This window comes from Parus major, chromosome 9 (genome assembly GCF_001522545.3).
Source record: "Parus major isolate Abel chromosome 9, Parus_major1.1, whole genome shotgun sequence".
Lineage (NCBI taxonomy): Eukaryota > Metazoa > Chordata > Aves > Passeriformes > Paridae > Parus > Parus major.
The window spans coordinates 16,056,325-16,079,180 of NC_031778.1; the positions used below are offsets into that span (position 1 = coordinate 16,056,325).

The window sequence follows — 22,856 nt, forward strand, 5'->3', positions numbered from 1 at the left end:
AGTAATAGTGATTTAATATGAAATCAATCCCACCTGCACTTTCTACCTAGGCATTCAAGGACTCCTTGCCCAAATAAATGGACTTGTAGCAGTTTTAGCTCACAGGTGAGCCTTCCCAGTTTGACAACCCAGTCTGTGTATTTGCAGAAGGAATCTTTGAGCAAAATTGTGCTGCTGTCATCTCCCTCTTGTCTTTCACAGTCCCTTGGTGATTTATGTTGCAGGGAGATTCTGTCCGGGGTCAGAATTTGCTGATACCAAGTCAAGTGAAGGAGTACATTTGCCTCACAGCTTGTCTTCTCTTCACAAACAACTTTAAAGGGACACAGGAAGGTCTCAGCAGTTGAGGAAGCTGTTCCTTTTTAATCCCCAGTGAATCATCTGTTTTTCTTTTCCTCCACTTACCGTGCTTGCAGGGATTATCTTCTCCAGTTCCTTTCATCTGCGGGTGGTCCTCTTCAGCCTGGCTGCCCCTGTTCTGCCACAGCTTCCCCTGAGCACAAACCTTTTCCAGCCCATCCTGGGGTGATGGGGAAGGTACTGGATTCATAGTGGTCTTGTCATGCATGACTGGAAGTGGCAGCAGTACAACATGGCAAAACATAGGTGTAGTTATGGCTCAGTCCATTTCCTCGAGGATGGAGCTCATAGTTAGAACCACTCTGTCAGATGGTACCTGTTGGCTCCTGCATGGAAAATATAGTGTTAAACTGGATTTCCAGTCTTCCCTTGCTAAAAGTTTCCTGGAATGTGTCTCCATCACCTGTTACCAGATCTCCCTACCTTCACACCAAACCATGAGTATTTGCAAGGGGAAACACTGGGTGGTTTTGTGCGGGTGACTTTAGCAGTATCATGCTGGCTTTGGAGGAGGCTGTTGTTCTTGGGTGCAGCCATCTTTTAATGCAATTGAAATCTGATTTAGAAATTAATCTAGATGCCAGTTTCCCTGGTGTGGCAAGGTAGAGATCATAGGAGTGGGAAGTAATTTTGGCAAGCTCTTTTTATGGGGTAGAGATGGGCATAGTGGGATGCACTCAGCCCAGAGCAGCTGTGTTTTGCCTTCTGTATCCTCAAAGGAACAGTGAAACACAAAACAAGTGCAAGAATGTTCCTGTAGAAGATGAAAAGAAATAAAGACAGGACAGTTCAGCATTTGACTGAATGCAGCCATGAAGATGGATGGCTGGGAAGGCTAAGAAGTGAAGAACTATTTGAAGCACTTCTAGATTGGGAGTCTCCGTGACGCTTCAGTGATGACTTGTTTAGGTTCCTGATGCTTTTATCCCATTGTGTGAATAAATAAGCAGACCTGGGCTGATGGAACACACCAGTCAAAGGAAGTTCCCACTGGGGCATACATAGTCCGAAAACTTCCATAAATTGTTCTGTAATATGACAGTTTCCAATTATGGATTTTCATAATAAGAGGCTTACTGGCAACCAGCAATGCAAGTTAACTGTGGAAATTTCTATTGCTTTTCTTGGCCCCTGTGGACTTCCTGAACAGTATGTGTTTTGTCCCAGGTGTCTCGTTCTGGGCTTTGAAAGTGTGTCACAACATGTGTGAGGCTGAGACCCCTGGGAGCTGGCACTTAGAGCCTGACCAAAAGGAACAAAACCTGCAAGTGAGGGGCTTAAGGTATCAGCCCCAATATGTGGATGCTTGGTTGATTTGTTCCCTGCCTTGATGAGTTAATGTGTTGATCAGTAAGAGATTTTCTTAGACACGTGGGAAATAATTTTTATACAGTTCTGAAGAAAACTTCAAACCCTTGGGAACTATAGCTATGCAAATATCTTGGATAGCCCTTCCAGTACTTTTTGATTAGTTTGCATTGTCAGCCCACTTTCTTCTTACGGGCACGTGCGGGTACAGGCTTGTTTGGTTTGTGAAATGTTGAATAAATCTTCAAAGAGTATAATTGTTTCCAGGAAATATGTTTTTCATACATGCTTGTATTGTTTTTAAAAAAAAGGCAGTAATGGATAATGCTTTGGTTTGTGCAAGCCAACGGTGTGGATTTGCTTGGCATTGCAGCTTTCAAATGATACACACTCAGCACAAGTAGATTCTTTTCTGATTACATTCAAGCTCTGTGTAATTATTGCATCTTTTAAAATATGTATTGATTCATGGTATTGTCTTGAAGTTGCAAATGATCCAAAAGCCTGTCTGCTTCTTTACATCAGATGCAAACTGGGTATCTTTTTGCAGTAATTTGCCTAAAATGCAGGGATTTCAGAGAATCATACCTTTCAAGACGTAACCTTACGTTGCTCTCTTCTTCTAATCCACCCCTCTTGAGTGATTTATTCTAGGGACTGTGCATCATAGGTTTTGGCCTGGCACCCATTCTTGTAGTGTTGCAGTGCCTGTGCAGAAAAAAGATGGCTGGGAGACAGTTTTTCAAAAAAAGAAAAGTTAAACTAAAAAGAAAAGAACACACACACAAGAAAAGAAAACCAGTTCCAGTTAGTAGAGAGGGTTTTGCTGCCGGTGTGGATGGGGCATAATTTGATTTAAATGACTTTTGAAAAACAGTTCTCAAAACTGTTCCATGCATTTTCTTCCTGGCTACTGTTGAAAATATGGAGCTGAATATTTTCTGTGATGTTTCAAACCAATATGTTCTGGCAACCTCAGAGCTGGGCCCTGTGCATTGCACTCTTGTTTCCAGTTCGCTGTGGCCTGGAGTGCAACACAGAGCTCATGAGATGCACCAAAGTGGGAGGTCTTGTGAGGAGCAGGCAGTGCAGAGACCCAAGGTACAAGGAACATTTCGCTGGGGTCCAGCAGGGAGGCTGCCAGTTTTAAGGGCCTCTTTTTTGAAATGAATTTGCTGGTAGGAGATGAAGAAGCTGTTTGTGCTTCTTTGAGTTTTGTGAGTGTGCAGGGGGAGGTTGATTCCTGGGTGTTGTTAAAGGCTGGGTGCTGAAGTGAATCTTTTGTGCTTCTCTGGGGTCAAACTTTTCTCACTTGAGAGGTGGGCTATGGCTAAGGATTCATCAGTGCTTTAAGTGTGACAACATCTTGCTGTATAGAATAGCATGTGGGCTGGGAAGCTGGGAGATGAGGTGTTTGCTGTATCACTTCTGCTCCAGGGACCTCTGTGCCTTGGGAAATGTGTGTGGGAAGGTCGGTGCAATATAAGGAGGTATTCTGAAAATAGAGGCTGTTTTTTTAGCACCCAGTGAAATCCTGGGGGTGGCAGCAGGAGTGGAAAGTGTGGAACAAGTTTGTTGGTCTGACTATGGCAATACACAGCTCTTTGGTAGTGACTCCCAGCAGCATTGGCTTGCCTGCAAAGGAGGTGGTAGAGTGTTCCCTGCAAGGGAATTGAGGGCATTGTCCTTCCCCATACCTCTGACACTGTTACCCTCAGCAGTGGTGGATCCATGACATGTGGGGTGCCTGTGCTGAGCAGGGGCAGCTATTTCTGACAACTTTTTCCTGCTTCTCAGCAGTTGTTAGAGTACAAATGGCAAGAGTGTACAGATGAAGCTGTTATCCTGTTAGGAGGACCAGATGAAATGGACCTGAGGAAACATGGTCCACATCCCAGTAGTGTGTATCCTACAGGCAGAGGTGCAAGAGCCAGACTCTGGAGAAATAGGTCCAGGGTCACCACAGAGAAGTGGCAGGAAGGGGCTGAAGGTAGGAGTAGACTTGAGGAGAGACAGGGGCAGAGGCAGCTGTCTCCCGGTCAGTGATAATGAGGTGTAGATAAACACCTTAAGAAGCAGACAGTAGGTGTGGGATGAGGGCCAGGGAATGGGAATGGGGAGCTTTCAGAGGCAAATGACAGGTCAGAGACCAGATAGGGAGTGGAAATACATGGTGAGGAGACAGTTCTTGTTTTGGCTTTAGGATTCAGAAAGGTCAGTCTTTAGAATTTTCCTTGTTGATGCTTTTCCACTTGTTTTTCTAGTTATTTGTGCAAGATGGTAGGAGAAGGACTTCAGATGGACTTGGAGGGAACACGCTGTAACCTGGATTGCTTTGGTACAGCCTGAAGCACAGAGAGATGAGTGACCAGCTCAGGAATGAGGTTTATTGGTAGAAGCAGAAAGAAATCGTGAGTTGAGGTGGCTGTTTTGAGATATGGGGTTTTTTTTCTACAGCTCATTCTGTTTCTTGTGCAGCGCCAGACAAACCTAGTTGTAGGGCTGTCTGCTCAGGTTGGACTAAACATGGATGTTCAGTCTGATTATTTGAGTTAACTCTGCAGTAAAAACTGACTTTGCAGGTTAGCCTGAGAAGAGGAGCTGCAGGATTGTGGGAAGGACAGTCAAGGTGGCTTTGGGGTCTCAACAGGTTTGATGGCCATACTGAAGATCTGTCTCGATACTTTGTTTTCAAAACACAAACCTTACATTTCATTTGTTTCTTTCCCGCTTCTCACCTGCTGCAGTGGGTGCAAGTCAGAGCAGATTCTGAAAAGTCACTGTTTCCAAGAAGCCTTTGTGTACTCAGATCATTTACCCTTTGAATCCACAAGCAGGATGGTATTGTAGTGACTGCTGTGACAAAACTGTGTGTGACATCTGGGAACAACAGAATCCCTTGGGGAGGAACAAGTAGTCTTTTCCTAATCAAGAGGGAGAGATTTTAATACGGATGTTTGTATGATTATTGCATCCAATGTGATGTCTGAAATATAAACTATAATGTGATGTTAATATAAAATAGTTATCCTGGGAGCTGTTAGCAAGTGTTTCCAGTGATTTAGAATTAAAAGACTGTAATGAAAAAAATCCAATCCCAAACCATAACAAACCTCCTCAGTATAACATTATTGTTATTTTAAAAGTAATGCCATAACTTCTTCTACTGAGGCTAGTCACTTTTACTGAGTTGTTGTTTTCCCAGTACTGTTTGATGTATGTGGGATTATGAGAAGGAAGGGTGCTTGGGACAGGTGTTTCTTTTCTTTAAGTGCCATCCTTTCTTTATCCAAGAAGGAGCTAGAATGAGCCAGCCTTTGTTTGGTTACTCTTTTCAGAAAAGCAAAGCTCTTCCTTACAATATTTATGGTAGCTTGGCTCTAGTATGTGTGTATGAGCTCTGACAGCATCCTCATGTTAGCCAGGCTCTATTCCTGCTCCCCTGTGAGGGAACATTAGGGAACCAGCTTTTAAGTGAAGCCTGTTTAATATGGCAAAAGCTGGGAGACAAATAGATGCAGGTGTTCACAGCACTGGTATGAAATGTGGTGTTTGTATTAGTGTTGTGGTAGCAACGGTTCTTTTAACGAGGGGATGGTAATTTGGTCCAAAGCCCCTGTTTTCAGCTGTCCTCCTTTTGAAATAACTGCTTTTAACCTGTTTCTGAGACTTGTTGCTTAACCAAGGCTCAGAGAGGACCAGCAGCTCTGACCTAAACTTTGTCTCCCTACCCAGTATTGAGCATAATGACGTTGGCTAAAGCAGAACTTGTGTTTGGTCAAAGTATTTGTGCTCAAACAAAGAAAGGCATCTTACCTTGGTGTGCAAGCCTCAGAAGGTAGGCTTGGGCTAACGCCTATTTCCCTGTTTAGCCCTCCCTGTTTAATGTGAGTTCTTTGTGCTATGAACCTTCTTCAGCTCCCACTTGCTGGTGAATTGACTGCACCTTTCTGTACAAGCATGAGGAGCCTCTGTGCATCATCTGTCTGCCCCAGTGAAAAGAGTTACCACTAATAGCTTGTCACTTCTAAAATCTTTTGGGCAAGTTACACATTCTGGGTTTGAGTACTCATTAGAAGACACTTTACAAGTTTTTATGTAGAAGTATAATCTCCATTTTGCCTCAGTGTTCTTCTGGAAATACACTTTTTCCAGCTTTTTGAGTGAGATGAAGAATTTAATTTTTATTGACTCTATGTCCAAACTGGCTGTAGTGAAGATAATTCTTCCTTACCTGCCATATGTTTTCAGTATAGGAGGTCTTTTTGCACAAGGTTCCATTGAAAGCAGTGACCCTACATGCAAAGTTTTTAGCCATGCAAGGTGCATTCGTCCAGCACTGTCTAGTCCAGCAGTCATGTCACTCCTTCAGATCTATGTGGATTCATGGATTGCTTGTAAGGATCAGAGATGAATAAGAAGGAAAAGCAAACCTATTAGTGTCAGGCTTAAACACTTCAGGGGCTTGGGACATTTATTGGAAAGAGCCTGGGGTTAATAGCACAGAGATTATTGAAAATCACTGGTCATGTTTCAGTTTACACGACTGAGGAAGCAGCAGCAAAAACTCTCTACCTCATCTGAGAGTAACCAGGCCTGAGCTTGTCTTTGTGTGGAGGTTTAGATGGAAAGTCTGTGAAAAGCTGGGATCTAACAGGACAGATATGAGATTGGTTCTGTCAGAGGAGGCCATTTCTTCTGTAGCACAGGAGGTAACCCTTATGCTTTCAGAAGCACAGATTCCCAGTTCAGTTTTCTGTTGGAACAAATTCCTCCTGAGTCAGGACGATTGGTCATTCAATTACTACTTCAAGACTGGGCTGGGTGCTCCACTGTCCAGATTGCACAGGTCCATGCCAGGATGGTTTTGCCCACTAGCTGGTTTTTATTATACTTATGGTTGAAATGGGATTTTCATTCAAATATTTTGTGTTCTGTCAGCTATGACTTTACAGACTAAACCAGTCACCAATGGGGCAGAAACTTGATGCTTGTTCAGTGACAGATGTCTGTTTTAAGCTGGAAGAAAACTTGGACACTGTCTTCAGGACATTCAAACAATTGACTTTCATCAAAATGTTTATTAAAACTTGTTTTAAATTACTATTAAAGAGCATGTAAAAATAACCACCATAAGGTTGACATTTTGTGTCCTAGATCAGGAAGTTAAGGTCCTTTAAGGGCCTTTAATGATGTTTGTGTATCAATGGGGTCATACATTTCATGCTGTGTAACAAGAGGGAATCTTATTTTTCTGGGTCCATGCAGGGCCAGCTGCATTGCCAGGAAATGGGACTCTGTACTGCACATATGACTACATGATAGACTGAGCCAATTGTGTATTTGCTTTACTCTGTGTCTGTGATCAGAGCTGACCTGTTCTAGCTGTGTACATTGTGCCATGGATATGCTGCAATAATGTTAGAAGTAATAGGAGAGTGCAATATCATCAGATTCTTCAGTCTGACATGCCACTTGTACGAAATGCTTAATATGTCATGGCTGGATTTTCTGCTGCTCACAGACAGAAGGATCCTGCTCTTTGGAATCTGTGTGATGAGCTCATGTTGGCCAGCACCTCTGATCATTTTAAATGGAATAATTGTATCCATTGAGCTCCCAATTTTGTAAAGTCTTATGTGACTTTCCAGTCTTGTGATGTACAGCTTCCCTAAATTTTGGTGTGATATGAGAAATTTTGGGTGAAATTCCCTGCTCTGTTATGTATGAGCTCAGCCTAAATAATCTATCTTGGCCATAAAAAGAAAACAAATCCTATTGCCCAGGCTTGCCAGCATCTGGACATTTTGCTGATCTACTCTGTGTGGAGGTTATGATTTTGTGGACTCTGGAAAACTTTGCTGAAAAATCCTTTAGCAAATCCATAAAGAAATTTGTGACTGGGGATTTAGGTAGTCACAGCTGGAATATTGTGCTGCTGGTGGCAGCAGTGTACGTCCTCTAGCTTGGGGGAAGCATGGCAATTTTAGCATAGAGCATTTAAAATAAAATCTGTTTCTGCTGCCTTCTTTAATAGCCATGTAAACTCTTCAAGCATAACCCTCCCAGTGCCACATCTTTTCCTGTCATAAGATATATTTGATGTTGTCTGCTGCTTTACATATAGAAAACATACTAATTTAGGACCCAAACCACATCTCACACTCTCCAAAGAAAGACTGGGAGAGGAAGAAATGCAGGCAAAACTTGAAGGGGTTGAAGGAAATGAACTCCTGCTACAGTTGCACACTTGCACACATCTGGTGCAGTTGAAATTTAAGAGCTGAATACATCCACATCTGACCATGATAGGGTCCAAACGTTACTGTTGATGCTGGTTTTCTTTTTGGATAGGTACACTGGCAGAGTCACTAGCGTGTGGAGCCTTGTCAGCTTTCTAATCTAATAGACTGTTCTTGCCCAGACCATTGTGTGTCAGTATTTTATGTACCAAATGTAGCCAGGTTTAATAATCAGCCATTTTCCCACCTTCTGCCAAACTTTTTCCCTTTTTTGTCACAATTTAATGTTTGAATCAAAATCTGCTATGGTAACAAATTATATACATGTTAAAAAATGAAAATAAAGATGGAGAGTCACAAAAGGTAACAAGAGTTCAAATCAATGTCATTTGAGTTTTTATTTTTAAAGACTTGAATTCAGCCCCATTTTAAAATTGATTTTATTTCTGTTATGTATTGTGAAAAGCTTACAAAGAAATGCTTACTGCTTGATGAAAGCATGACTGTAGCTCTTTGTATGTAAAGCTGTGAAAGTATACCCTGTACAGGTCTGATTTTGATTTACTTGCTTTTTAGTTATTAAAGAATAATTTGTGGAGCTTTTTTGACTTTTATTTTCTTACTTGGAACAGTTGTCTTGGGGTAGCACCTGTTGAGGTTATTTATGTTTACTTCTAGCAACGATGTAGATCATAAAAGGTATGTTACCAAAACGTTGTTTCTCTTGTTTTATTGCATTTTTTAAAGGGCCCTTCACTCGCCTTGCTGGTGGCATTAGTTGCTGCTGTCATGTACTGGGTTATGATGCTGAGGACTGGGGACCTTGGAGGAGCATCTCTGGGGAATTACCTTCCTGGCAAACACCAGCACCTGCTGGAGGGGAGCTCAGCCATTGGGAGGGCATTGGAATGGGTCACCCAGTATCTTTGGGGTTTTAATGTTTTGCAGGTTATTTCTTATTCTGAACTGGTTTTCATCGCACTCTGAAGTACCATAGCTTGAGTGAAACATAAACGTTTTGGAAACTGATACCTGGATCGAGGTTCTCCAGCTGTGTAGGTGTTTTCAGCTCACTGTTGGTTGCATGAAGAATGCTGGTAAAGGCTTGTGTGTCCAAGGTGTCAACCACTTTGGTTATTATATCCTGAGCTGGAGCAGTTTCTGTCCCTGTCACATGCAATGAGGGATGCCATCCAGGCCTGGCATCTGCTTCACTGGGACTTGGGCTCTTCCTCAGTAATTTGATTTGGAGATTTGTATAAGTAATGGCAATAACTGAGTGCCCTTAACAATAAAAACACAGCCTAAAATAAATGTAAAGCTTGGTGCCTTACCAAGCTGCCACAGTCCAGTTCTTCTACAGGTCACAAGGCACAGTGTTCTCTAATCTCTGCTTTTTCAGTCTGTTCCTAATTCTGTGGAGGAGCTTTGACATGATCCCAGCATTCACTGGAACTGCTTAAGTTTTGGGATGTCCCAGGATGATTAGTGTATCTTGGTGAACAATGGTCTAAGCAACCTATTAAATTGTAGTGTATCCTCCTCCCTGCCTGTGTTTACTCCTAACTTCTGCATTGCTGATTAGAGGCTTGGCAGGAACTGTATGGTTATGCTCTAGATACACTTTGGATACATTATTGTCACAGTCGAGGTATTGCAAAAGCTCTGCCGTTCCAGTCTTTATCCTACTGAGGAGCCTCTTTTGATTGTGCAATATCTGTGGCTAATTACATGGCAATTGCAGTGTGCCACCAGCCACCCACAATTCATTGTCAGCTCCTTGGGGATGCAAATGAAAAAGGAAAGATAATGTTTTCTTTCTTCAGTCCAGTGATTTAGCTTGCCTCTGTTTTTTTAATCCCCTGCTCCTTCAGGTAATAAAGCCAGATGGTAGTGACAAAGAAACAGAAGTCACACATGAATCAGACCTCCCTGAGGATATGTTGGGGACTTGCATTCCACAAGAGACAGCGAAAGGCGATGCTCAGAGTCCGGATGTCATTATAGAAGCTCAATTTGATGATAATGATGCAGAGCATGGACAAGACCACTTGCAGGATACATTGACTGATGACATTAAGAAACTTTCCCTGGATACCAGTGAAAAGGGTGAGTAGATCAGATTGCTGATTTTAGGCCTTTATTTGAGCAAACCATTGAAGTGTTACTTGGTTGCCTCGCTTTGCTGCGAGATATAAAATACAGGCATAAAAGCTTAATGCCTTATCACTTCTATCCCTTTCTGCTGAACTGTCTTCATGGTTTTGAATGTATATTAATGGCTGGGGTTTATGTAGTTTTCATTGGTTCAAAGTAAATCTACGAAACAGAAGTCACACCTTGAGATTTGCAGTTCTTGGGGCTGTCTGGGGACTGCTGGTTGCTGTTTAATTCAAGATGCTGCTGTAGCGGTTTTCTTCCTTGCAGCTTGGCCGGCCAATCTGTGTGTCTCAGTTTGGGGATAAGAATATATTTCCTTGGGGGCAGTTAAGTTTGTTGCTGTTTTCAAGCAGTTGAGTTATAAGCAACTTAAAGATTTGGTCTGTTTAAAAAGAAAATTGCACTAAAACCTAAAGCCAATTATGCGATCTGTTTTGAAGGCAAACCTGTTTTATTCTGAACCTGAATTCCTTTCAAGCCATCAAGTGTTGCTTAGGGCAAAATAAAATAGGCTCCCCTGTCCCAAAACTAACGCTTATGCAGCTCTTTGCATGTCCTTTCTAGTATTAAATCCCTTCCTGAAGAGCTCTGTGTTGAAAGGATTCTGACAATTGGCACATTTAACGTGTGCCTTCAGCTGCTCATGAAAGGTTTGCTGGGACAGACATTCTGGTGTGTTCCTGCTGCTTGCCCCAGTTGTCCAGAAAAGGCAGCAGTAACTCAGGACCTAAGCAGTTGTTGGACTCTGACAAATCTTGGTAATGGTTATAAAGCTGTGCTATTTAATACCTCGTGTTTTCCTGAGATATTTGAAGATGCACAGACCCCTGTTGGTAGACTTCCACTTTTCACACCCACCTATTAATAAAACAGGAAATAATATTTGAATGGAAGTGTTGTAGTTTTTATGATAAAGCATTGGTTTCACCTCTTGAATAGAGCTGCCACTTTACCAGTTTGTGATGCTATTTCTTTCTGGGTATCTGAGTTCCTGCCAAGGCATGTGAACCAACTAATTTCTTGTTCCACTCCTTTCCAGGCTACAGCTTGATTTGGGAGTTACTCATCTTGTCTGTGGATACTTTACACAGGTGGTTTTTGAGCCCAGCTGTTTTGCAGTCTATTGCAGCTGCACACCACTGGGTCACTTGGACTCAACAATTCTCCTGAGTCACATGTTGTGTCTGCTGCATCTTTGTTGCTTCTGATAGCAATGCCAAGTTAAACATTGTAGAAGTACATTCTAGTTTGATACCAGCATCTAAAATAAATACAGGCTTGAGCCAGTATTTTACTTTAGTTGTGTGGCTGTGCTTTAGTTTAAAGAGTTGATGAGAGTTATTTTTTTTTGGTGCATCATAATTCCTCGAGATGCTCTGGAGTGACCTGAGTTGGAAGCTATCAAAGTCATCTTTCAAAATCTGTGCCATCTGAATGGGTTTTGCCATTTGGTTCTGTCTTTGAAGAATATTTGTAGGACTAATGTGAGATCAGTTTATTGTCTGCACAGTTGAAATTGAGCTTTTCCACTGCAGTTCCTTAAGCCAGCTGTTTTCTTTTGTTTTCAAGGCCTTTCCAGGTTCATCCTTAACAAGCCTTGTGGCTGGTGTGGATGTGCCAGTTAGATTTCTGCTGAGTTTGTGTTTTGCTATCACCTCTTTTAATATTTGCTTCAGCTTCTTTGGCCATATAACCCATATGGAGTTTTCCCTACTTTCTACTTTCTCTGCTTTTTAATACCTCCTTTTTTTATACATATAAAGTTTACGATGCTGATTTTTCTGAAGGTGTTTTTGAGTAGCTGATGATTGCTTTGGCTTGTTTCCTGTCTGTCATACAATTTCTCATATCATCACTTATCCAGATTTTCAGTCTTGCCTGGCAAACAGCTATAGTTATTCTAGCATCACTGATAACTGTTGTGAAAAAAAGAGAAAATCCTGCCAAATTCAGCCTTCACAGGTGTGGCTCAAAATGCTTTTTTAAAAGCACCAAACATACACTTTTTCAAGGCAGAACTGAACCTCAGAGAGTAAAATTAGCTGGACTTTCTAAGGCCATCCTCTGGAACATGGTGCTGGCATTGGGGGCAGAGAGCATTGGAGGGTTGGGCTGTGGTGAGTGGAGGTGCCCTTCCCTGGGTAACGTGGGTCTCTCCTGGGAGAGCTGCTTGGCTGCTGCTGCCTGCTGAACTTCCTGCATATGAGCCTTTTCTTTCATGTTACATCCCTCCTGCTGGAAACAGCTACTGCAGTAAAACAGGATGGGTGGAAGTTGGGATTCACAGGGGGATTTCTTCCTGACCCACCAAACCCAGTGCTTTACTTGCTTTCCCTCTGAGCATTGCTTTGCAGGGTTTATCACACGGCCCCATTGCATGGCCTTATGCACAGGAGGGAGCAAGAGGAATTTTCTGTGGTCAGCACAAGTCTTAAATGAACACTTGTGGTGGGCTTTCTTCCTTTTTTGGAAGGGGTTTTTGAAGGATTCAAACTGGCCAAAGATTCTATCAAAGATAATACATTAATGAAACAAAATCAAGAAATAGTCTATCATGTTCTCATATGCACTTAATGTATCTATTTGCATACATATATGTGTGTTTATGTGTATATTTATGAAAAGATCCATATATATAAAAAAGACCTACCCAAAATTCAAATTGAACAAAAAATCCACGAGATTTCTGGAGGTGAAAAAGATCCATAACTACTGTAATGGAATCAAAAGTATGTTTTACTTAGTCTGGGCAAAAAACCCAGAGCCAGGTTGAGACTGTGCTCAAATCTTTGTTCATGAACACAAGCCCTGCAGTTTTCTGCTCTCAATTGCAAGATGCCTTTTGTCCTTTCTGATGTAGGAGTAGGATTGCACAATATCTCTGCTGGCTCATTTGTTCTGATGCTGATGGTCAGAATGAACCATGAAGAATAAAAGTAGACGTGTCATTAGAATAAGAGCACTCTGGGAGTGCAGACTGTTTTGATGTCTTTTCTACCTTGGCCTGTGTCCCATCCCTTCTCATGGCTCTGTTCCTCTTCAGAGCACAGTCACCCTCTCCATCTCTAGTTACACGCTGGGGCAAAGAATTTTGGGGTTGGCCCTTACTGTCAGGAGCTCATGAAAGCATGAAACATTGTGTACACTGATTATGGCCTAGATTTGAGGGACTGAATTTCCCTGAAGTCATTGTACCTTGGATTTCCTGTGCCTCTGTGGGTCTTAGGGCAAACTGGTAGAAATTGTTATTATGCACAAGTCTGCAGCCTTAGACTCAGATGTTAGATCTGTCTTCACTAAGTGCTGCTGTTACGAGAGCTGTGCTTCCTGCCTTTCTATTCCTGAGTGCCCAGAAGGGATGGAATAAGCAGGAGGGAAGTTCATGGAAGTGAGGAGACCAAATGATATTCATTGCATTCAGCCTAATTCTCAGCCCATGTACTTTCTTGTGCTCATGGCAGTGGATCAGTCTTGCTTTGCTCAAGGATATTTAAATAGAAATTCATAATTGGTGTCACTCCGCCAGATATCCTGGTCAAATGAGTTTGCTCTGCTTATCTGGACTTTTTTTTGCAAAGAAATGGGGTTAAAGATCATCTTTGGAAAGTCTTTAGATGAGGAAGTGACAGCCATTCTCCTCTCCAGCACCTGGTTCTACGCAAAACCATATAACAGGATCAAATATTGTCCTGTTCCACAGTTAAATTGTCTGAATGTTATGCTTTGGTATTTGGCCTTGCAAAGTTGAAAATAACATTTTCTCTTGGATTTTTCAGCTGTATTTTCAAAGTGTAAATATCTTAATGCTGAACAAACTTTGTTTGTTTTTTTTACTTAAAAAGACAAGAATGAGCACCCTGAATAAAATTTCTCAGCTTCCTTAGTAGTGTCCTTCAAACCTTCTCTGGGATTTCTGTGCCCTACTGAAATGCAGGCAGAGAACAAAGCAATAGCATCCTGGCAATAGTCTGAACCCCCAGTGTGTACACAGAAAATATTAAATCCCTGTAGTGCTTGGTACTGACATGCAAGTCCTCTGTGTTGTACCCTGAGACTTCGGCTTACTCTGTGTCACTACTGTCCACACAACTCATTCACAAGTCAAAATGACCTTTCCTAGCTCTGTAGTTCTTTTTCTTAATCCTCATTCACATTGTCTACTGCAACAGAAGTCATGTAACTTTTATCTTATCACTTACCACTGACCTAGAATACATTACTTCTGTGTCTTTTCACTGCAGTAGGAGGATTTTCTTTATAGACCATTTCAATATGTAATGAAAAGTTGAAACCCTCTGTATCTCTCAACCTGGGAAAAGTGCAAAATGTTCTGTACAGAATGGTTTATGATGCTGTATCCCTACACAGACTGTGTGTCACATGAGTTTCCTATAGATGTGAGCTGTCTCTTGTTAAATATTGGAATCAGATTTCTCTGATAAAGAAATATCAGCAATTGAACAGTAGCAGCTACTTGCACTCATGAGAATGGCAGCTGTTCTCATAAAACTGCCTCAGCCCTTCTTTAGCAAAATGATATTCAAATAAAAGTTTGTAAAACAGTGTCACTATGCCAAAAGCTATCCTTGTCAAACTTGTTTGCTCGGCTTTTTTCAACTCTTCTCATGGGAGATCTTACTACACCAGATACACAAAATATCCTGCTTCCCACGGGGGTGGAAGTCATCAAGCTGGTGGACTGGCTGCCCTGGCAGCAATCAGAGAGTTGTGTTTGTTCAGGATTTCCACTTACACCTACACTACTATAAATCAGAGTTTGGATATGCGAGTGTCTGAAGCTTGCTCACTGCCTTGACGTAATGAAGTTTGAACAGAAATAGCTCATTTACAGGCAGAGTAGACTCACATGAACCAACTGCTGGATAATGGGTAGGGTCTACAGAATTTGGAAGCTTCTGTAGAATTTGCTGGTGTCTCCCTGTCAGTTCAGCATTCACCACATGGACAGTGGTCGATCTCTGTCAAGTCAAATGTGACTGTCAGTCCCTAGTAGTCCTGATAAGGTCAGAAATGATAACCTAAAATTACTGGGTGTCCACACTGCTGCTGACTGGAGGCTGTTATTTTGAGTATTTCAGGATTGCTTGGCTTACCTGAAGTGGTGGTGTTTGGTAAGTTCACTGTATGGTTGTGTAACAATGGCATCAAGCCTTTCTTTCCTCTAGACGATGTTGTAGAGTCAGTGCTTAGAAGGGTTTTTGGATCTTTCTAGCAAAACAGAAAAATGTATTTATAATGCAGAGTTTAGTCTCTGTTTTGCACTTCTGCACTTCTCATGCACTTCCATGTCCCCTCTAGTGCTTTTGTGTCCTCTCTCTTCATTTAAGCTTGACAAGGTGCTTACTTGCCTTTTGTGCCTTCCTCTGGCACCTGGGGTCCTGCAGTTACCAGTGTCTCCTATTGAATCAGGCAGAGTTCAGAGAGTTACTGCTATTCCTCACCTTGGCCAGGTCTGGTAGAGAAATGATGGTGACAAAAATCTGGATTACATGCTGAACTTCTGCTCTGCTCAGGCTTGCCCTTCTTTCAGTTCAGCAGCCATGAAGTCTGGTGTATTTAGAGTCCACCAACATCACTTGCCACTGGAAGGAACAAGTGTTCTTCTCCCTGCTCTCCAGGGGCTCTCATTCACTCTGAGTACTTTTAAGGAGCTTCACTGTTCTTTCCTAGCCTGCAGCTTTTTGGAGATGGATCATCTCCACTGCATAGCTCTCAAAATTTCTAGGCCACAGCAGAGCGAAAGCTCACCAGGAAATCTTCTCAGTTACATGGCTTTTAATAGAAGTCCTTGAGGTGGAACTGTCAAAAATCGGATCAGTTTCACTCTGCTGAAGCCTGGAAAGCCAGCAGAGAAGCTGGAGCAGTTTCAGCTGCCCGAGACAGCTCTGTATTAGTTTTTCCTAGTTCATGTTTGTGGGTCTCTGGATCTAGCTTTTCTGGTTGTTGCTATAACTTTTCTTAAACAGCATCCATTTTTATCAGAATAAACAGTATAGCAACTGAAGAAAAGTGTTCTACTGTATTGAACAAATTGGGCTTTATGGTTGCATTGATTAAATGCTACAGGCTGAAAAAGCTCCAGTTATTCTTTTATTGTAAAGCTGAAGCCTGCAATGGAAGTTAATGCTGGGAAAGTTCCTTACACTGTTCTTCCCTAGTAAGTTTTCTTGACCCCCAAGTGACTTCTTAAGTACTGGAAAAAATAAATTACTTAGGCAATTAGGTAACAGGAATTAGATTAAGTTCAGCATATTACCATATGTTCCTGAGTTCACCTATGTTTCTCCTTTGAGTTACAAGTTTAGGTCAAGTAAATGAGAGGGCATGAGACTGAGAGTGAATTGTGGGTGTGGAGATAAACAGAGTATGGTCATTGTTACCAGCAAGATTTCCAGGATGAAGCAGATTAGGATTCATTCAGCTAGCATATTTTCCATGGAATAGTAATACTGGACACACAGGCTTTAGGAACAAATACACATGCAGGAAGGAAGAACATTAAGTAAATAGGCAAAATACTCAATGGAATTGTTTTTGTAACATTTTAATTTTACTTGTCATTAATGCAATAGAACTGTATTTCTGTAGACTGCAGCAGCACCTGATTTTTTTTTAGGTTTAATTCTGTTGCAAGAAGGTTTCCATGCCCTGTGCTGTCTGACTGCTTCTCAAGGACATGAGAGGGCCAGGAGGTCTGCTAGCCATGCTATGGTTGTAGTAATGCTGTGTGGCTACTGAGACAGCTACGATCTGATCTGCTGGGCTAGATGGCAACTTCCCAAAATTATGTTGATCTTTGCTGTGGATAAGACTTGGAGGATTCTAAGGAAAAATGACACTCTTGTTTCATCATTCTGCCGTCTCCTCCATCCCTCCTTGTGGAGGTGGCTAAATATAAGTAAATAATTACATGCTTGGCTGCCTTGTGTGTCTGAGGGAGCCAGCTGTACTCACCTCTTCACATTGCCTTGCTCTGCTACTGCAGATGCTTGTCTGTGCTCTACACATCTGTTATTACGCCTTTCCTCTCCCTCTCTGAGGGTCTCCTCCTGCCTGTGCATCTTCAAAACTCTTGATGCTAATCATCTGAGTCCCCCAGTCCTCTCTTCAGTGTGCCTTTGGGTAGGCAGGTGTGTGTGCTCAGGTGTTAAGACATGAATAGCTGTGGCAGGGTGAGTTTGCTTAAATGAGTATTCAAAAATAAACATCTCTGAGGAGGTTAGTCCTGTTCATTAGACACACAGCTCTGCGATGAGACAACTCAGGAGTGCTGCATGGTTTGGAGCTGCTTTGCTTCTTACTGCAGAGCCCTCTCCCACTGCACATGGGAGCTGTTAGGCTGATTTTGGACAGGCTGCACGTGTTAAATTCCAAGGCTGTTGGCTTAACAGTCTTGTTGCAGTGAAATACTTGTCTTTCTTCCATCACAGGTGGAAAGCTCTGTGTGAGGAGGTATCAATACAAAGTACTTCTTTTTCCATGATACTTTCCTAGGTGAGCCTACTTACAGGGTGTTCAAAATAGATTCCAGTTTTCAATAGTACCTGGTACCAAATGAAACAGCACTTTCCTTCTTCCCTACCTTACGGTAGGTTTGTGTTCTGAACAAAAAAGCTGCTCTGTGCCAAGAAACCATCAGCTGCAGAATATGAAGAGTCCTCGTATTCCTTCTAAACAGCAACATTTCCTTTTTGTTATCCCTAAAAATTAAGATTGTAGCAGAATAATGTAGCCCAGAGCAAGTCTCTGGGTATACATGTATCACTTCTGGGTTGAAGGGAGTTTCATTTCCTAATGTCTGTTGTGTGCTGATATAGGCAAAATTGCAAAAACATATCCTTTGTGCATGTGACACACAGTCCAGGAGATATTTATAATAAATTGGTCTGTTTTATACCACTTAGGTATTTGGTACTAAAACATAATATACTGAAAACTGCTCCTTGAAGCAGACGTCAGAGAACCTAAGTGTTGTTGCTTCATTAGTAAGTGGTTGGCTTTGCCACTGAAAGGTTTATAGCTGTGCTGGTATTTGAGCACTGAGCTGAAGAACAGTATTTTCTGATGGGATTCTTAAATACTCCCATGTAGAGTAACTCAGCTTCTCAAGTACATTTTTTTTCTAGCAGAAGTAGCAAACATTGAACTATTTTCTTAAAAAACTTGACTTTTTCCATTTAGGGAGGGAGATTTTTTTTTTCAGCAAGTTGTGTTTGAGATCTGAAACGATGATATATTTTCATTTGCAAGTGGATATTGCATCTTTAATTGTATTCTTTTTGGATAGAATTGCAAATTTCCACAGTGACCATTGCAAACCTAGTGAATATAATTTTGGATCTGTCATAAGTAATCAGAATTCTAGTTTGATGATTTTTGGTCCACTTCGGCCACCTTTTAATGTGATGGTAATTGAATTGTAGAAGGAAATTTGGGGGACTTTAAAAAAAAGTAATGTTTGACCTAGGAATGTCTATCAGGCAAATCTAAGTGTGTACTGAAGCTGCCTAAACTGATCTCTTACAGAGGGAGGCAAATTCCAAGTGCCCTGGATCTGTTCATTGGTAATAACATAACTAATTTGAGTTGCTTTTTGTGTCTAGTGCCTAATTTTTTTTTAAGTAAGACTATTACAGTTTTGGTTTGTCAGATAATCGCTGAAAGGAAAACACTGAGATTATAATGCAGTTTCACTGGATCCTGGTTGCTGCAGTGTGTTTTCACTGTAAGATAAGCTTATGAAGTACTGCCCAAGCTAACATAGTAAATCTTTCTCAGAAAACATATCTTTGCCTAGGGTGGAAATATTGAATGGTCATTGAATAACCACTGCAGTAAAGGGGTCAGAATAATTCATTTTTAGTTTGGCATAATGCAAGGAGTTTCTTCCCACCTTCCCTGCACAAAATCCTGCTCCTCTAACAATTTAATTCTCTTTGAGGATTGCCTCCATGCCTCTGCCCTGTTATGGGAGGTGTTTGTATCTCCCAGCTGAGATCTTCTTGACCACCAGTCTCTAGTGGGGCTGTGTTACTGCCCCTCTGTGCTCAGCTCCACTGGAGGGGAGGAGGATGTGTAATGAAGGAGAGGGACTGTCAGAGATATATTCAGAGAACTCGGGTACCAAACTCTTGTGGTAGATTATTGCTGCCATGACTGAAGTTCCTGTGCAACAATTTGACAATTGAGCCAGGTGGACATTGGATCTGGGTAGTTGTCCCTTCTGAGCTGAAGGTTTTGTCACAGGGATTCCTCATGGCTGGTGCTTTGCTGCTGTAGACCTCTGAGCATTAGATGCAGCCCTGGTGCCAACAGAATTTTGACTTCAAAAGGAGCAGCTACAAATTATAGGGAAGTCTACATCACTTAGCTCTAGGAGTACAGAGTTCCTCATGTCTCTTCTTCCCTGTCCTTTGTTTCAGGAGCATTCACCCTTAGTAAATATGTGTGATGGCATTTAAGATACTGAATTTGGTTTAAAAAGTTAGGTAAGAAGAAGTAGATGGCTGGGATTAGCTTCCTTTTTTCTTTCTCTTGATGGAGTAGTTGTAGATCCCAGACTCTCCCTGCTGGAGTCTCTCACAATACCAGGATTTTTTGAAAGGGAGGCTGAAATTGGAGAGACTACTGAAGAAGACACTCTCCAGTCAGCCAAAGGCCCCTGGTTGATGCTGGCTGTGGAGGAAAAGGCAAGTTCTCTCATCTGCCATGGTGGGAATTTGGGTGCTTTCTGGTATCTGTACTGGGTTCATATGGGGCTCGTCTTCAGCAGGAAGAGGGGCAGTGGCCCAGCCCGGAGTGTTCTTCATCCCAGGCCAAGGAAGGCCTGGCCACCCATTTGCTGTTCTCCTTGTGACAGCTGCATCCTGCTGCTCCTGTGCTTTTGCATGTGTATATGTGTTACTTCTCCAGGACATCCCTGCTGGCTTCTTTTTGACTGAGAAAACTGCTTCAGTGAAAATTTCCAAGTGTCTTTTCGAGGGATGGGCTTTGGAAGGAGAAGTGGAAAAAAGGCAGTGCTAACAAGGACGTGTTCCTCACGTGACTGTGGGTGCTTTTTTCATTCTTGCCTGCTGAACCTTGAGTCACTGCTGCTGTTCTGCTGCACTGGGAGAGCAGTGAATGCAGCTCTTGCTTTTTTCCTAAACATGTTCAGTTCTGGTTTCTCTTCCCACCAGTATGTGCTATTCCTTGGGGAGAGATCACTCCAGTAAAGGCCTGGGCTTGTGGCAGGTGTGCCTGGGGGCATGGTCTTTGGAAGGCTCCCAACTTCCCCTTGTCCTCTGCCTCGTCCAGCTTTCCTTTGTTCCAGATCATCTTGTTCTTTGCCTAGGCTGTCTTTATGATTGACACGCCATAAACTGTTAACTGATCACTTGAAAATTCATAAGGAAACAAAATGGCTTCTGGCTTTAATTCTTTGCTAAATGATTGCCTGGTATGATCTTTAACTGGCAGAAACCTTAGAGGAGGTAAGCAAATGAGGCAACCTTGGTATCCCCCACTTTTTAACTGCTTACAATTATACAAGCAATTTTTTTCCCTACCTTGTTTGTCACCATGAAACTCTGGGTGGTTTTATCCTGTAGTAAACTGGTTTTGGCAAGTCTGAATTCATTTCAGTTGAAGTAAATCAGAAATGGTTTTACTGCTTCTATTATTCAGGCTTTATAAAGCAAAATATAATTTTATTTAAACCCCTGAATACCTGTTAATTTTCCTCTCAGCATTGCTAGCAAAGATCTCTGGGGAGAGGAAGAGCATATCAGAAGACAAAGCTGAGGATAATTAGCAACATATGAGAACCAGAGTTTGTCATTAGAGCAAAGCCGGCATTGTCAAGTGACTGCTGGGGTAACATTGCCTGGAGGCAGTGCAGACCCTCCATGGGGACACAGCCATCTGTGAGCATGCCCTGGTGATGGTGGGGCACAGCCAAACCCCTGGGGAAGCTGCTGTGCCACTGTCCCCCTTCCCAAGTGCCAGGTCTGACACCTGGCACGGCTCCGCTGCAGCCGCCTCTCCGTCCGTCATGTCAGCAGCAGCCTCATCCTGGGGCTCTGTGGGACAGACTGGGGGGCCAGGGTCTGCATGTCACCACAGTGCTTCTGGGGGCTTTCTCACATGGGTGAGTGCTGTTAGCCTCCTGGAGCACAGACCTCAGCAAAACGTTGTTTTATCTTGTGTCTTCTAAGGGAAACAGTGACAGCTACGCCCCTTGAAACTTGCAGTTGGTGCCACGGTCTTTCCTTAGGAAAGCAAGATTTCTTTTGAACACTCTAGGCCTGATTTTAGCACATGTGCTCAAGATGGATGTGATTGCCATACAAATGAAAAAGTCAGACATCTCCTGTGAGCCCTCCAGACAAGTGCTCATGGATGCTTCCATCCCAAAAATTCTGGCAGAGCAGTAACCACAGGCTGTCATCAGGGATGCAGCTCAAAAGCAACCTAGTATCAGCCTTCTTCATGGCAAAGATCACTTTGGACTTCAATGTTTGTAAACATTAAATGCCAGCCATCTGTAGCAGATGCTCCCAAGCTCACATACTTCAAAATTTCAAACTAGAAATTAGTTGACACTCGATTTTAATATTATGAGTATCTGGTCCATAGATCTCAGGGGAAGGAAGCTCTTGGTCATATACAGTGATTACTTCTATAAGACTCTTCATAAGCCTGGTCCACAGCTGAAGAGGGTCAACTTAGTAGATGTGATTTCAGTTTCTAAGATAAACACACATTTTATAACCCTGCATAATGTTTTTAAAGGAGATTAAATATTAAATGGATGTATGTAGGAAAGGACTGCTTATGTAATGTTAATGACTTTAGCTAAGAAATGCCACAAAATTCTTAGCCCTTAGTATTTCATAAGCAGAACTTGTTTTCTATCTCTGTCTGTTATGGCTGATGTAGTCCTACTTACAAAGTAGGGACTTTGATTTTTGTTGTTTTTCAGCACATCTGCATGGTAAGTGAACATGTATCTGCTGTCTGTTGTAGTTCAGATAAGTAATAATTACTTCATGCTTGGCAATTCTAACACCTGAGAGATCTTTTTCCTTTCAGATAAGTCTACTACAGGCATATTGTATTGTGCTGTGCTTTCGAGCAAAGGACCAAGACAAATTTGTCATGGAAATGTCCTACAGTAACTGTCCTGTGTGTTTGATGCAGGGAAGGCTGCTGGGGTCACTGGTGCGCACAGAACAAAGCAAGATGATGGACCCAAGGTCAATGATCCCAGGCTCCTCTCAGATGAGTTTCTTCAAAGGACAGCCAAGGTAAATCCATGGAAAGTGACAAGTAAGCATGTGTGTGCTCCCAAAGGCTGAAGGAGACCAGCCCTGGCCTCCCTGTAGCCTCTATCTGTTGATCTTTGAGTCTCATTCTCTGTTTCAGAGAGAGTAATTGTCCGATCTGATAAAAATCAAGTGACTTGTTATTTTTACCAATTATCCTAGGTTAAATTCCATTTGTTTGTCATGCAAAATTACTTAGCAAGATTCAGGAAAAAGATTGGATACTAATATGAGTGTCAGGATATCCAGAGTTGTCAGAATTAATTCTTACAGACTTTGGAAAGGCTGCTAGTACTGTTGATTCAAGATTTGAGTCAATCTCTGAATGTTAAGAGACCAGAAAAGGGCTGCTGGGTCAGACTGGGTCAGGTCTCTTCCACGTCTTGTGCTTTCCCTTGCGGCCTCTGATTCTGGTCCTGTTGTTGGCTGGGCTGCTCTAGTCTCATCCAGTGTGGCAATT

The 22,856-nt window shown here is 42.2% G+C and overlaps 1 protein-coding gene across 4 annotated transcripts in view; it reads left to right on the forward strand.

Annotated features, from left to right (window-relative positions):
* DIS3L2 (DIS3 like 3'-5' exoribonuclease 2) overlaps positions 1–22,856 on the forward strand; it is a 178,437-nt gene that overhangs the window by 47,217 nt on the left and 108,364 nt on the right. For all 4 annotated transcript variants that reach the window (XM_015637358.2, XM_015637359.2, XM_015637357.3 and 1 more), the window contains exons 7-8: positions 9,785–10,019; positions 22,272–22,378. In XM_015637358.2, the coding sequence (XP_015492844.1) occupies positions 9,785–10,019; positions 22,272–22,378 (342 nt within the window). The remainder of the gene's footprint in view (positions 1–9,784; positions 10,020–22,271; positions 22,379–22,856) is intronic.